The 13,309-nt window shown below is 51.3% G+C and overlaps 1 protein-coding gene and 1 long non-coding RNA gene across 5 annotated transcripts; one reads left to right on the forward strand and one right to left on the reverse strand.

Moving 5' to 3' along the window:
* Positions 1–8,084: 8,084 nt before the first annotated feature.
* LOC138921505 (uncharacterized) lies at positions 8,085–10,183 on the reverse strand. Its single transcript, XR_011434140.1, has 2 exons — positions 9,309–10,183; positions 8,085–9,033 (listed from the first exon to the last, which is right to left on the reverse strand). It is a non-coding gene; the product is annotated as an uncharacterized lncRNA (long non-coding RNA).
* Positions 10,184–10,731: 548 nt separating this feature from the next.
* On the forward strand, positions 10,732–12,857 carry LOC138921506 (collagen, type I, alpha 1b-like). Of its 4 annotated transcripts, none has more exons than XM_070255675.1 (5): positions 10,732–11,001; positions 11,504–11,649; positions 11,765–11,858; positions 11,992–12,116; positions 12,222–12,857. In XM_070255675.1, exons 1-5 carry the CDS (start codon positions 10,776–10,778, stop codon positions 12,243–12,245), a joined length of 615 nt encoding a protein of 204 aa, XP_070111776.1. In that variant the 5' UTR covers positions 10,732–10,775; the 3' UTR covers positions 12,246–12,857. The 4 variants fall into 4 exon arrangements, with proteins under 4 accessions (XP_070111776.1, XP_070111777.1, XP_070111774.1 ...); XM_070255676.1 differs by having other exon boundaries at positions 12,281–12,857; XM_070255674.1 differs by having other exon boundaries at positions 10,737–11,001; positions 11,992–12,857.
* Positions 12,858–13,309: the final 452 nt, after the last annotated feature.

A 13,309-nucleotide genomic window follows, 5' to 3' on the forward strand; every position in this document is an offset into this window, starting at 1 on the left:
ACACAGTGTGCAGTGGCCCTGTCTCAGTCCCCATCCCTTTTTGCTTTTCCTCCTTCTCAGGAGCTCCATAAATTATGGATAGTAATTTAGCGAACATCTGTTGCCTGAGAAAGCCCTGGGAGGCCTTGCTCTGATCCTCAAGAGGCTGGTCAGAGTACTTCTTCCAAGCACGTACAGTGCTTCCCCAAAGAGATCTAATGAAATAAAAGTTTCCCCATCTCATTATAACTTGACCAATGACATGAATTTTCCATATCTCAGCATTAGTCTAGGCACAGGGAGAAATATAGGGGGACGTAAGATATGATTCCCTGTCCGCAATGCATTAGAGTCAGTAGGAGAGAGAACGTACAGGAAATAGCGGGGAAACACTTCAGGACCAAACTGTGTGGTAATGTCCACGCAGTCAGGGTTGAGAGCGGGGCTAGGTCAGTGTGACTCAGCCAGGGAAAAGGAGGCCAAGGGAGTCTTGTAGGATGGGCAGGATTCGGTTTGGCTGAGTGTAGGAAGGAGAGCTGTTCAGAGTATGGACATAGCATCAACAAAGTAATGAGTATGGCAAGAAGGAGTGTGTGTGTGTTTGTGTGTGTGTGTGCGTACCGGGAGGACCTGGGCACTTGCTGAGAACAGATGAGAAATAAACTTGGCTGACAGGATGGAGTGAAATTATGATGGGCCCCAAAAGCCAGAAAGAGATGTGCACCTTGGGACTAGCGATACTGGAGAGGCCCAGCAGATTCCTCTGGACAGAAAGGGATCCATGGGTAAACCACATGAAGAAGCAAGCCTAGGCTGACAGCAGTGAACAGGCTATGCTGGGTGGGAGATGGGCTGTCACTCAGGCCGAGTTAAATGTTTGGATTGGGAGGGGTGAGGGGAAGGGAGATGAAAAGGCAATCTGAGCATATAGGAAGCATTGCTCCTGGCTGTAGGAGTAAAGGAAAGGGGCCTGACCTGAGGGTGGCAGCCCTCTCTGAGTGCCCTGCTGAGAATCAGAGAGAGGCAGCCCTGGCTGCGAGAGGGGGGTGCTTTTGCGTCCAGACGTCTGTCTTTCCCTCCGCAGCCCTCCCCTCCTCTCCCGTTATCATTCTTTCATCTTCTGTGCTCATTTTTGCCATGACACCTCTACACTCCACCACCAGTATGTCTTCCTGAGGCTCTGCTTAGACAGGGCTCTTAATGACCAGCAAATAAATAATAAATGAGTCGATCCTGTGTCCTGCTGGGAGGGAGATCCTCCGAAGTTACTGAGAACCTCCAACTGTTTGCTGTCAGGAAGAGGTCAACCTGGGGCGATGGGTAGATTCCAGGAGGTCCACGAACTTAGAAGTTTACTCACCTCCCACTGAAACCCAGCACTTCCTCCCATTGTAAATGCAGGCCACAAACCACAGCAGCATTAGTAGTCCTGTGACGTCGTCACCCATGGAACTCACAGACATTTTTATATCATGTTACAGCTGTTCTGGAGCTCATGAAATATCACTTGCACAACTTTGATAGTTATATTAGACCTGCTGTTCGATCTTGCTGTTAAATGTGTTAATAATGAGGTAAATAGATTCTTTATTTTAAAAATATTTGATTTAATTTTTTTCTTTTATAATCCTATATATTTTACTTTTAATGCATATGGAAACATTATTCTTATAAGAGGTCCATAACCTTCACTGGACTGCCAAACAGTTCCATGGCACAAGGAAAGGTTAAGAAAGTCGGCCACGTTCTCATCAGTCGGGGTCTAAGCTGTATTCCTCTTCTGGACTCACTGCAGTCACCGTAAGTATGACTCACCCATCAACGAGCTGCCAAAACCGGGGACTCAACAGAACGTGGTTGCCTGGAAACTAAAGCCCCGTTAGATTGTTACCTTGTTTTTAAGGAAAGAAAGCTTCAGATGCCTATGGAAGGCGCCTACGGAAGCTTCCTCGCTCCCACATATCTCAAAGACCACCCCCGAGGATGTCCAGCCCCTACCAGAGATCAGAGGGCACTCTGCCCTCCTCTGCACTCATGACTTGCATCCCGTTCACTTCATGGTCTGCTGCAGGAGCGGGTAGGGGACCAACAGACTTTGAAATAATCATAATAATCCTCCTTGACCTCAAATATTTATTAAGTACTTCCTGCATAAAGGACCACGTGCTGGATGCTATTATATTACAAGGAACCTCAGTTTCCTCGTGCAACCATAATGATATCTCACATTTTATTGCTCTTAACAAAGTACTGTCTTACTTCACATTTAATTCTCACACTTTTGAGGATGATATTAAAATATTCCCCATCTTATACATGAAGAAACTGAGGCTCAGAGAAGCAAGGAAGTCTGCCCGGCCCGTGGCAGAGCCAGGCCTTGACAGCGAACCCTTGGCTCCCGACAGCCTGCAGTGTGGTCTGGGGGCTTGTGCTGTGCATGGTGCGGGGACGGCCCCTCTGAACCACAGCTGGGGACCACTTTCTCTGATGTCCCTTGTGACCAGTGACTGGGGATGGGTGTGGTTTCTGGTTTCTGGCCTCATCAGGGCCCTGGCTTCCCTAATCAGAACCATGAGAGTGGCCCAGGGGTTAGAAATGATGGTGACAATCGCCATCTGGTGTTGTGGAAAAATTCACGGGGTGTTCTCCCCTGTGTTCCCGGGCATGGCTCTCTTCATAACCTCTGGGGGAGTAAATCCTCAGTATGAGAGCCCACGCTGTGGCGAATATCCCGTATGACGCCCCACTTCCTTTTGCTCCTCAGTTCACCTCCTAACTGCAGTTTTCATTCCCTGAATCTTGATTCCTAAATGATTAGATTCTGTACATGGATTATCTCCATCAATTCTGTGTTGATGTTGCTGAAGTGGAAGACAGTGAATTCAGCCCGGGTCACGTTGAGTTTAAGGAGGCTCCCCGATGATCCATCCACCAGGAGACGGGTCCTGGCACGCTGCACGGAGATGTGAACACAGTGCATTCGTCGTAGAAATCTAAGCTACCAACCCGATACTTCGTTGTGAACATCGTTCTGGCTGCAGTTTTTAAATTTGGATGTCAAGGAAAACGAAATCCTATTTTTGCAGACTTCTCAACAACTTCATACCTGAAGAAGAGTACGTGTTAATGATTTCATTTAGAGATCCTGAGGAATGTTCCCATTACAAAGTGTTAAGTATTCTACCATGAAGTGAAAATTTAAAAATCTATTTGTATTACCTTCCAAAAATAAAACAGTGCAACCTGCGAAATTGTAGTGTTTCTGCCTCAGAGATACCAGGTAAGCAGTTCACACTTAATAGATTCTGTCACAGAGATCTTCTCTGTTCTACAAATCTTGTAGGATTGCAGAGCTAAAAATAGAGCTGAAGATAACATTCATCTCCTCCAATATACATAATTTGGAAGTTCTGCTAGGTGCAGTGATTTTAGGGGCTGGCAACTTCCTGCTGAATGCTAGCTGTTTTGATGATCCCCCTCAGTTTTTCAGGTTACAATGCTGCCTGGTGTTTAGCACTGTTCCACATTTTAATTCTCATTATCTGGGTGATGAGAGCTACATATATGTGACATTCCAAGGGAGGTAGCAGTTCTCCTTCACAGAGCACAAGCTGACTTTGGATTCGAGAAATCCAAATTCCACTTTGATTTTCTAGCGAGTTATTGTATGACCTTGAGAAATTGCTTCACGTCTGTTGAAAAATCTTAGTCTGTCCTATCCAACAAAATGAATATTTCTTGCTTGAAAGGGTTTTAAGTAGTCCATTGAAGAGATAGCTGCCTGCACGTTTATATACATGTAAAGCTTGGGTATGAAGGTGCCCTCACCCCTGAACCGGCATGACTGTCCAGGTCCCGCACCCACACATACCTAACCAGAACCTCTGTCCCAATTCCAGTTCCCGGGAGAGAAAATTCCTCTGACGCAGTTTGGGTTCTAGCCTCTGTGCCCTGGGAAGAGCAAGGTCATTTAATATGAGGGCTGGGGGCTGGGGCAATTCTTAGCCAAGGGAGAGTGGGTGGGCAAGCACCCAGTTCCGTCTGCCTGGACCTTCCCCTGGGTGTGCTGTCTGGTTTGAAAGAGCCACGTAGGCAAAAGATCAACGTGCTGAGCTGCTACCCACAAGCTGGGAGAACATGGCTCCCACGTGCATAGGAAGTCATAATGTCACCAACTGATGACGCGGAGGAACTTGAGGGGGGTTTCAGAAGCATGTAACTGTTTCTCCAAATTGTTCTTTTGGTTATCTTAAGAGATGCAATCACCAGCCGTCTTTAACCAGACCGGAGCCCCAGAACAAGAGCAGCACCCACACAGATGAGCTGAGAGAGGCCAAGTGAGCAGCGCAAGCCAACACCCACCTCGCCCTTTGAATGTTCGTTCCCCACCTGAAGTCAAAGGACCCTACTTCCCCATGTGCTGGGACAGCCACAACTTTGGAAATCACTCCACCTGGGCTCCTGTTTGCTGCGAATAAGCTGGACATTGTGTGACAACTACTTGTGGTGGAGAACCTGATTTTAACTCGCCAGGGGGGACCCCACTTTGGTTTGGTAACAATAACGAGACAACCTCTTCCAAAATCCCATCAATTCTCCACACCTCCACAGGCGGGAAAGCCTTGAAAATATATCTGGCCCTAACATTTTAGTGGCCATTATCTAAACCATTCTAATGTCTGCTTCTTTTCAGAAATAACATTAACAACCCACCCAAATGTTTTCTTTTGAGGCTGTGTTGGCTATCAAGTGTTAAATAGGGAATTTGTTGACTGAAACAAATGTTTTGGGTCTCCTTAAAACCGTTGCCAAAACAAATGCAGCCCTTGGCCAACTCTCCTCCAACGAAGCTGTGATTGGAACGGAGCCGCGACTGGAACGGAGCCGCGACTGGAACGGAGCTGCTTATCCGCGATCCAGGGCGCAGGCCCAGTTTAGCTGAATCACCTGGGTTTTCTGCCGGGTGGCTTCAGGGGTTTCTGACCCTCCACTGGACACTGGCAGTGAGACTTTGGTGCCAAGGGCCAGGAGAAGGCACCTAGGGAGCTGTGTGGCTTGTCATTACTGTCCAGTTTGCTGCTTCATAACCACGGTTCTCTCTGAGAGCCTCACAGCTGTCCTTTGAAGAGGGCAAACTTGGTTGTCCCCATCTTAATGGTTCTTTCACATTTTTTTTCCAGATGTGGAAACTGAGACACTAAGAGGACACTAAGAGAAAGTAACATGACTTTGCGTCATCATTTGATTTTGTGATTTAGAAACTCCAAGTAGAGTGAGAGGTCATTCCCTGGGTCTCTAGAGGCTGGCTTGGCCTCCACGGCCTGTGGCCCTTCTGCGGTAAAATGTAGGGGCACAGCCCCCTTCTCTGAGATCTTACCTCTTTGGATTTCCTGTGTGCTGGAGACTATGCCAAATTGGGGGAAATCTACGTCTATTACTAGGGCAAATCTCACTTGTTCCTGAGATGGCTCAGAGAGTTGAGGTAGGTGGTTTTAACCTTCTGGAAAAGTGTGTCTATTTTCCCCATCACACTGCACTAGAAGCCACAGTCACAAACTCTCTTTATGCTAGCCTCTCCACATTTTTTCCTTGAAACTTTCCAAACATGCATAACAATAGGGAATACAGCATAACAATGTGGACTATGACAGTCCCATGTACCCATCCCCCACTCTTTTTTTCCTGGATATTTTATAGTAAATTTGAGGCATCATGATGTTTAACACTTAAATTCTTCATAAGCACCTCAAAAATTTCTTATTGGAAAGTTATAATGCCACTATCACACCTAATAAAATTAACAAGAATTCCTTAGTGTCATGTAAGTCCATATTCAGATTTCCCCTTGTATAGTTAATTTATTTAAATCAATGACCTTATAAGTTCCACTCATTGTATTTGGTTGTTTGACCTCAAAGTTTTGAGTGGAGAACTCAGGGCAGAGGGTTAAGCAGCGTGGCTGTGTCAGTGTCCCAGACCCCTCCCCTCTGAACTTCACTTTTCCTTTGGAAATTCTCTTGGGATTCCCTTTGCCATTACCTTATGGGGACATCAGTTATACAGAGTTCCCATTTAAAACTCTGTCGTAGTGACTATACAAAAAAATCCCCCCTTTCTATATCTTCCTTATCACAAATAAAGTAGGATGGCATCATCAAAAAGAACATTACAAAGACAGCAAAAGAAAAATTGAAATTAATCAGCCACAGAAAGAACTCAGAGACTATACAAAGTTAGGTTTACAAACTGTAGATCACCGATCCCGCAATAGCGAACGTGATTAACAAGCAAACAGAGCTGGTTTCTTTGCACACCCTGGGTTAAGATACTATATTCTCTTCCCGGCCCCATGTGGCTTGTCAAGATAGCCCCCTCTCCATGGGGCCGGGCCTTCCTATTTCCAGCACAAGACAACATCTAATTGTGTATCTTGTCCTTCCCCAAGAACAATATAAAAGATTCTTCTGTCATAAAAATCCCCTATCTTTGCCTGGTTCACGCCGTCCAGCCCCCCGCCTGCTAGCTCTCCATGATAGTTCCTGGTTTTCCATCTGGGAGAGAAAATCAAATTCCCAATCAATTCACAAGGTAGGGATTATAACCACGAGCCTTTCCCACCTTAGCCTGTTGGCTCTCAGCTGTAGAGCCTTCAATGGCAATTTACCCTTCAGTGTCCTCACCTGTGGAATGGGACACTGTTTCTATCTACCTCATAGGCTTGTTGTGGGACTGAGATGAGATCATGCATATAATGCCCTTATATTACTGTGTGGCATAAAATGGCAAGAGTCAATGTATGACAGTGATGATGATGGTGATGATACTGATTCCAGAGTATTCCTCCTCCTTCCTCACTCCCCACGTCTGATCTCATAGGGAAGTCATCCTGCAAAGGTCTACAAGATAACAATATACTTAACATAAGGAGGTGAAAAAGTTTCCTCTTGGGTGGAAATATGTATGTGTAGGAAAATACCAAGCTGAAAGGTAGGTAAGATCCTAAAGTCAGTTGTGTATAGGTGGCAAGCTATCAGTGGAAGGGGGAGAACTCCTTTGCCACAGAGAAGGGGGAGGAATGTCTGGTTTTTTCCCTTCTTAAGAGGTGGGGGAAGAAGAAGACAGAGGGGAAAGAAAAGAGTGGCAGGATTGAAAAGGGCCAGGAAGACTGAGAGTGGTCAGGGAAGGACACAGAGGTGGGCACGCTGAGAACCGTGACTCTCATTGTCCTCGGGGAAGTCATTTGTATTCTGTGTGCCCCTTATCCAGTTCCCTCTCCAAAATTTCCAAGAAAGTCTATGAATTTCAGAACATTTCCTGTTTCACGTGGGAGGCGGCTTTGTGAAAGTCAGAGGAGCATATATAGAGAGAGGGATTAGGAGACAAAGGATTTGCAGAAATCTTGGGGAGAATGCTCTGGATTTCCACACGCCATGGTTTTGGGGGTTTCGGGAAGCCCTGTCTGACATCAAGGTCACGCTAACAGTTCAGGAGCCTTCACATAGCGATGATAAAATCTACTATGTGGGTAGATCCCACAGTAAAGGGGACAGTCTGGTCCCCTCATGGTCACTGTAATAGCATTTACACATTTGAGTGTGTAATTATCCAATGTCCTGGGATACAGAATTTACTTTCCTTATAAGGGAACCAGGCCTTTCCTAAGATGCATTTATTTCATCAAAATTTTAGCTCAAACTAGCTGGAGAAAACATTTGGTTCTTATAATAAAGAGCGATTTTGAAACGATCACCCTGTAAAGTCTATATACTAGAATGAGGGCACTATCCATTAGGAGAAGAGGCAAAATCTATTCTATTTCATTCAAATTCCACACCCCACTTCTGGCCCGGTGCTCTGGGTAACGGCAGGTGTCATCCTGAGTGATCTCACTCTCCCATATCATGTCTCTGCTTACAAACGTGTCACCTTTCACATAGAGGGATAATGTCACTGACTCAGCCTTGCTGGGACTGACCACTGGCTTCATCTTCTAATCCTAGGGCTTGACTGGCGCTGCTCCACCTGCACCTGGCTGCACGGTCAGCAGGCACCTGTGTTGCCCGCAGCCACAAAGGGCAAGGAAAGACAGGTACAGCCAAGGCTACTTGGTTGTTTAAGCAATCAGAGTTTATTGATAAAGGGAAACAGAACAAGGAGTGGGGATAAAGGGGAACAACAAATCGGTACTTACAACATCCACACCACAATGAGCCAGGGAAGTCCCAATAGTTTGTACAGCGGGTGAGAGTGCTGATCGTCCAGGTCTGAGGCAAAGCGTCCTTTCCTCAGGGAGACCTCCAATTATCCTATGCCTGGGACTCCCTTTCATCCCAAGGTTTCTCTGGGTTCTGACTCAGGGTTTTAGACATTTGGATATTTTGAGTTATTTCTTCTTGTTCCCACGGATGGGGTGCTTTTACCATTTTTGTTCCTACGGATGGGATGTTTCTAAAGTCCTGTCAGGTGCCCTTCCGGGTGGCCAGGCTAGACAAGGAACATGACGCAGGACATATTTTTTTGTAAGTGGTGCCTTAGAGTCAAGGCCGAAGTGGCCATCTTTGGCCCCGAGGCCAGACGCATTCCTTTGTTTGGGGCCCAGGCCCAGTGTCCATGGAAGGTAGGGGAGGGGGTCAATGAACTCTGTACAACCTGGGACTGGGGAGGGTTAGGTGATAGAGGTGAGGAAGACTATCTCATGGGCCAGATCCCTGCGGCACTGAGCTCTCTCCTACAGAGCTAACTGACCTTTCACTACCCATACCACAAAACGCCAAAGCCATCTGTCTTCTATCCCACATCTCTGCATCCCAAATTTTCCTGGGAAAGTTTCCAGGAGCTGGAGCTCACAGAGCTTGTCGTTAGCTCTAGGCCTTCAGAGCACTGCTGGGGCTCAGTTAGGAGAACTCGTGTGTGCTAGAGTGTTGGGGCAGGAGATGTAAACAGAAGTGGAGAGGCTCCCGCAGCAGTGCGCTAGCATTTATCCAGCACTTGCTTTCTGTCAGGCACTGTGTTAAGGTTGTCCGTGTGGTGTCTTGTTTGCTCTCCACGGCGACACTGTAAGATAGGTAGGAACATTTACGTTCCTGAGCTATGATGAGACAAGGGCGATTTAGAGAGGGCTATAACTCACTCGAGGCCATATTGCTAGTTCTCACACAGGTCTATATGACCCCAAAGCTCATGCTCTTAATTATGGTATCCTACCTCTTTTTTGGATTTGTGGGTGCCATGGGCTGTGTCCAAATCTGCTATCACTTCTTTAAAATCCAGGTGGAGGGGAGAGAGGAGGTTCCCACACCCATTATTTTATAATGCAAACTCTTCCTAACCTTGGAGATTGCAGTCTCTGGTGCTATCGTGGGTACCAGGGTTAGGACAAGGTGGGCCTGGGAAGCCTGCTTCTGCTCAGGGCTGAGGGATGTGGGGTGCTCCTGCCTCTGGCCAGCTTTTGGTCCAGATTTCCTGAAGGATGTGGAGGAAAATTCTCTCAAAGTGTCTTTATGCGGAGTGCCCTGGACTCCCCACGACGCTGGTAGGGTAGCAAATAAAAATCCAGGATGCTCAGTAAAATCTGAATTTCAGGTAAACAAATAATGTTTTAGTATAAGGATGCCTGTGCAATATTTAGGATATACTTATACTGAAACATTATTTGTTGTTTATCTGAAATTCAAATTTAACTGGGTGTTCTGTACTTTATCTGGCAATCCCAGGCCCAGAGTTCCCTAGGATGGAGCGGCTGTGGATGGTGGCATGCATCTGGAAACTCCACTCTAAACCAGGCCTAGGCTCTGCCTGAGGCTGCCCAGAACTTTCCTGGTGGCCTGAGAGCAGCTGCAGATGGACAGGCCCGGCAGGAGTTGCACAGAGAACATCCCTACAGTGAATCTTTGCCCAGAGGAGCCTGAGCACAGGATGCCAGGGCAGCGCCTTGTGGGGTCTTGAGATGGGGGAACCGCGAGCAAGAGCGGGACGCGAGGCAAAGTAAAAGGCGTAGCAGAGCCCGCCGCCAGGGACGTCATTCGCTGGGTGGCCATCATGAAGTATCAGACTGCCGGGCTGAAACACGCGTGTTTCCTCCGTCTGGAGGCTCGGAGTGCGAGACCCAGGCGGCGCAGGTTTGGTTTCTCCGAGGCCCGTCTCCTGGGTTGCAGATGGCCGCCTGCTCCGCGTGTCCTCACGTGGTCTTCCCTCTGTGTCTGTCTGTCCCCACCTTCTTATAAGGACACGTCGGATTAGGGCCCACCCTCATGACCTCATTTTAACCTACTTACCTCTCTGGGCCCTACCTTCAGATAGAGTCACACTCTGAGGTTCTAGGGGTTAGGACTCAACATGCGAGTCTGGCGGGGACACGGCTCACCCCAGAACCACCAGCGAGAGTCAGGAAGCCTGTGAGCTGGTGGCACGCGGGGGACCCGCACCTGCCCACGCAGGCCCGGCGGCCGGCTGGAGACCCCCGCGGGCCAGCGTGACCCTCCGGAGCTCCGGGCGCGGGCTCGTGGGGAGCCGCGGGGCCGCCTCCTCTCTTCGTGGGGCTGCTGCACACGGTCTCTCAGCGCCTCGGGCCCGTCCCCGAACCTGCGAGCCTGCGGGGGCGGCCCTCCCCGTGGGAGCGGGGGCGGGGGGCGGCCCTCCCGGGGGACGGGGGCGCAGGCGGGGGGGCGTGGGCGGGGGGGACCGGCCCTCCGGGGTGGGGGCGTGGGCGGGGGTCGGCCCTCCCGGGGGTCGTGGGCAGGGGGATCGGCCCTCCCGGGGTGGGGCGGGGTCAGCCACGGCGGCGAGGGAGGCGGAGGATGGCTGTGCGCGGCGGCGACGGGCCGAGGCTCCTGCCCGGACGACGCACCTCACGGCGGCGCCAGGACAGCCGGGCTGCACGGCCGGGGCTTCGCCCAGAGGCTGCACAGACACTGCGTGCTGACCGCTGGCCGGCGACCGCGGACACCGCGGGGTCCCAGCCGCGGCGTCTCGGCCGCTCCCCCGGCGGCGGCGCGGGGCGTGCGCCTCCCGGCGAGCAGCTCGGTTAGCTCCCAGCCCCGGGCGGCGCTGTGGCCGCCTGTCACAGACGGGGAAGCCGAGGCGCTGAGTGCCTAAGCGACGGGCCCGAAGCGAGAGCCAGCGCGGCGGCCTCCGCTCGCGGCTGCGGCCCCTGCGGGCGTGTGTCGCCGGCCGGAGAGGAAGGCGGGGGCAGCCGGCGCCGCGCTGCTTCCTCCGCCTCGTCGCTCAGCCCCTCCGGGGACGCTCTGCGCGACGGGCTCGTGCGGACGCAGCGCGGCCCTGGCGGGGCGGTGGAGGCGCGGGGCGTCCCGCGGCCCCGGCTGCCTGAGCCCGGCGCGGAGACCCTGGGGCCGGCCGGCGCTCCGCCGGAGGCCCTGCCGCGCCCGGGAGGCGGCCTGCGGGACTCGGGAGGGCGGGGGCCCGGGAGGCTGAGGGGGGCGGCGCAGCGAGGCCGGGCCGCGGGGCGGCGGCCGCGGGAGGTCAGGGCGCCTGCGGGGCGGGGACTGCGGGCTGTCTTCTCCTGCAGAGCCGCCGGGCCTCCCAGCCAGCCCCGCCTGTGAGGACGCCAGGACCCCGTCGTCCCGTCGCCGGGCGGCCCCGGGATCCCAAGATGCCTGCGGTGAAAGCTCTTCCGCAGGAAGCAGCCCAGTGCAGTGTCCCTTGCCTGAGAGGGTGAAGCTAAGAGGCAGAAACACAGTCACCCACTCGTTGCCCCGACGCACTCAAGGGTGGGCTTGGAAGCGGCTAACTGTGGTTCCAAATTGTTCTTTTCCTTCTGTTATGTCAGGGAGGTGCCGCCAGCCCCGCCGGGCCAGGCCAGGCCTCCGCAGAGGGCTCCCCTGTGCCTTTGCCTTGTGGATGCCGAGCTTCTCCGGGAGGAGGTTCGGGCCTGGGCTCCGCCGCCTGCAGGGTGGAAGCTTGTTTCCCCTGAGCCTGCGCGGGAGGGTTCCCGCCTCTCCCGTTGGAATATTCCTTCCTAATGTGAAGGAAATGTCCCTGCTTCCCTTTGTTCAGGGACCCATGACTCTGGACGTGATTCCCCACACCTCCCGTTAGCTGCAATATCGCTGCTTTGTGAGACGACTGCTTCCGGTGGAGAGGCTGACTCACCCGCCAGCAGGGAGCCCGCTTTGGTCTCAGTAAGAATTCCCTGGAAGAATACCAAATGGCGGAACCTCACGGACTGGACGGACGTGCTGTTGAAATCCCAACTAGTTAATGTTTCCTGGGTTTCTTTCTTTCAGAAAGCACAGAACCAAACTGACTAAGGCTTAATTTTCTCTGACCCTTAATTTGAACGCAGCTGTTCCTTTGTTTTGACTGATCCTCCACGGCTTTGACAAGTAGAAATGGCAAGCCACAGGAGATACTGGGGGACACGAGGAAGCCGTTTGGTGTAAACCTAATTCGGCCCGGCTTTGTTTTTCCACAAGGCCTGACGTGGCCGTTGAGCATGCGCTGTACATCTGCTTAAGCATTTGCTGTGTCCCACAGACAAGAACAAAGGCCCTTAAGATAAAGGTGCAACTTCCCCCACATGGCATTTCCTTAAGGACAAGCATCTCTCCCTGGGCTGGGAACTGATTGCTATGCTCACCTGTGACCACCCAGCTCAGGACAACAGACCTGCCACCCTGCTGTGTCCACCAGGACACCAGACCTACTACCTGCTGTGTCTGTCCATCGCTGTTCCGACAGAGCGGTCTCATGACTATTGGAAAAGGGACATTTCAAGCACATGTGAAACATGCTCTTTGGGTGTATATAACCACTCTGTACACCCCACGTCTTCGGTGCCCTTCCTTCCTTGGGGAAGGAAGACTCTGGCCATGGTCCTCACATTTTGGCTCAGAATAAACTCACCCAAATTTTCATTTCTAGATTGGTTATGGATTGTTTTTGTTGACAACTTGCTCTTCACAAGGCTAAGGAAGTTGGTCCACACCTTGCCTGGGTCTGTGTGGACACATCTCCACTAACACACGCACACCCACATCAGCTCCGTGTGTAAGCACATGGCATAATGTAAATGTTTCACGTAGAGAATGTATTGTGGTAGTTTAAGGTGTGTCCTCTGTCTTCCTGGTCGCACTCTTAGGTATTCACGCAGTGCGTTACAATTTAGGTCACGCCGCCTGCCTGCGATTGGTGCCTCCTGGACGGTGATTACAGTGGATCCCTCCCAGGCCAAGGGAGCTGGAGCTTCTCCTAGACTCGCTAGGCTGGTACACCAGCGGGGGTTTCCCGCAAAGCCCCCATTCAGCAGAAGCATGGCCTTCGGGATCAGATGCTGCCTCAGGATGTGGGGACAGAGTGCCTGCTGGTGGGCCCT

This window comes from Equus caballus, chromosome 30 (assembly GCF_041296265.1).
Source record: "Equus caballus isolate H_3958 breed thoroughbred chromosome 30, TB-T2T, whole genome shotgun sequence".
Classification (NCBI taxonomy): domain Eukaryota; kingdom Metazoa; phylum Chordata; class Mammalia; order Perissodactyla; family Equidae; genus Equus; species Equus caballus.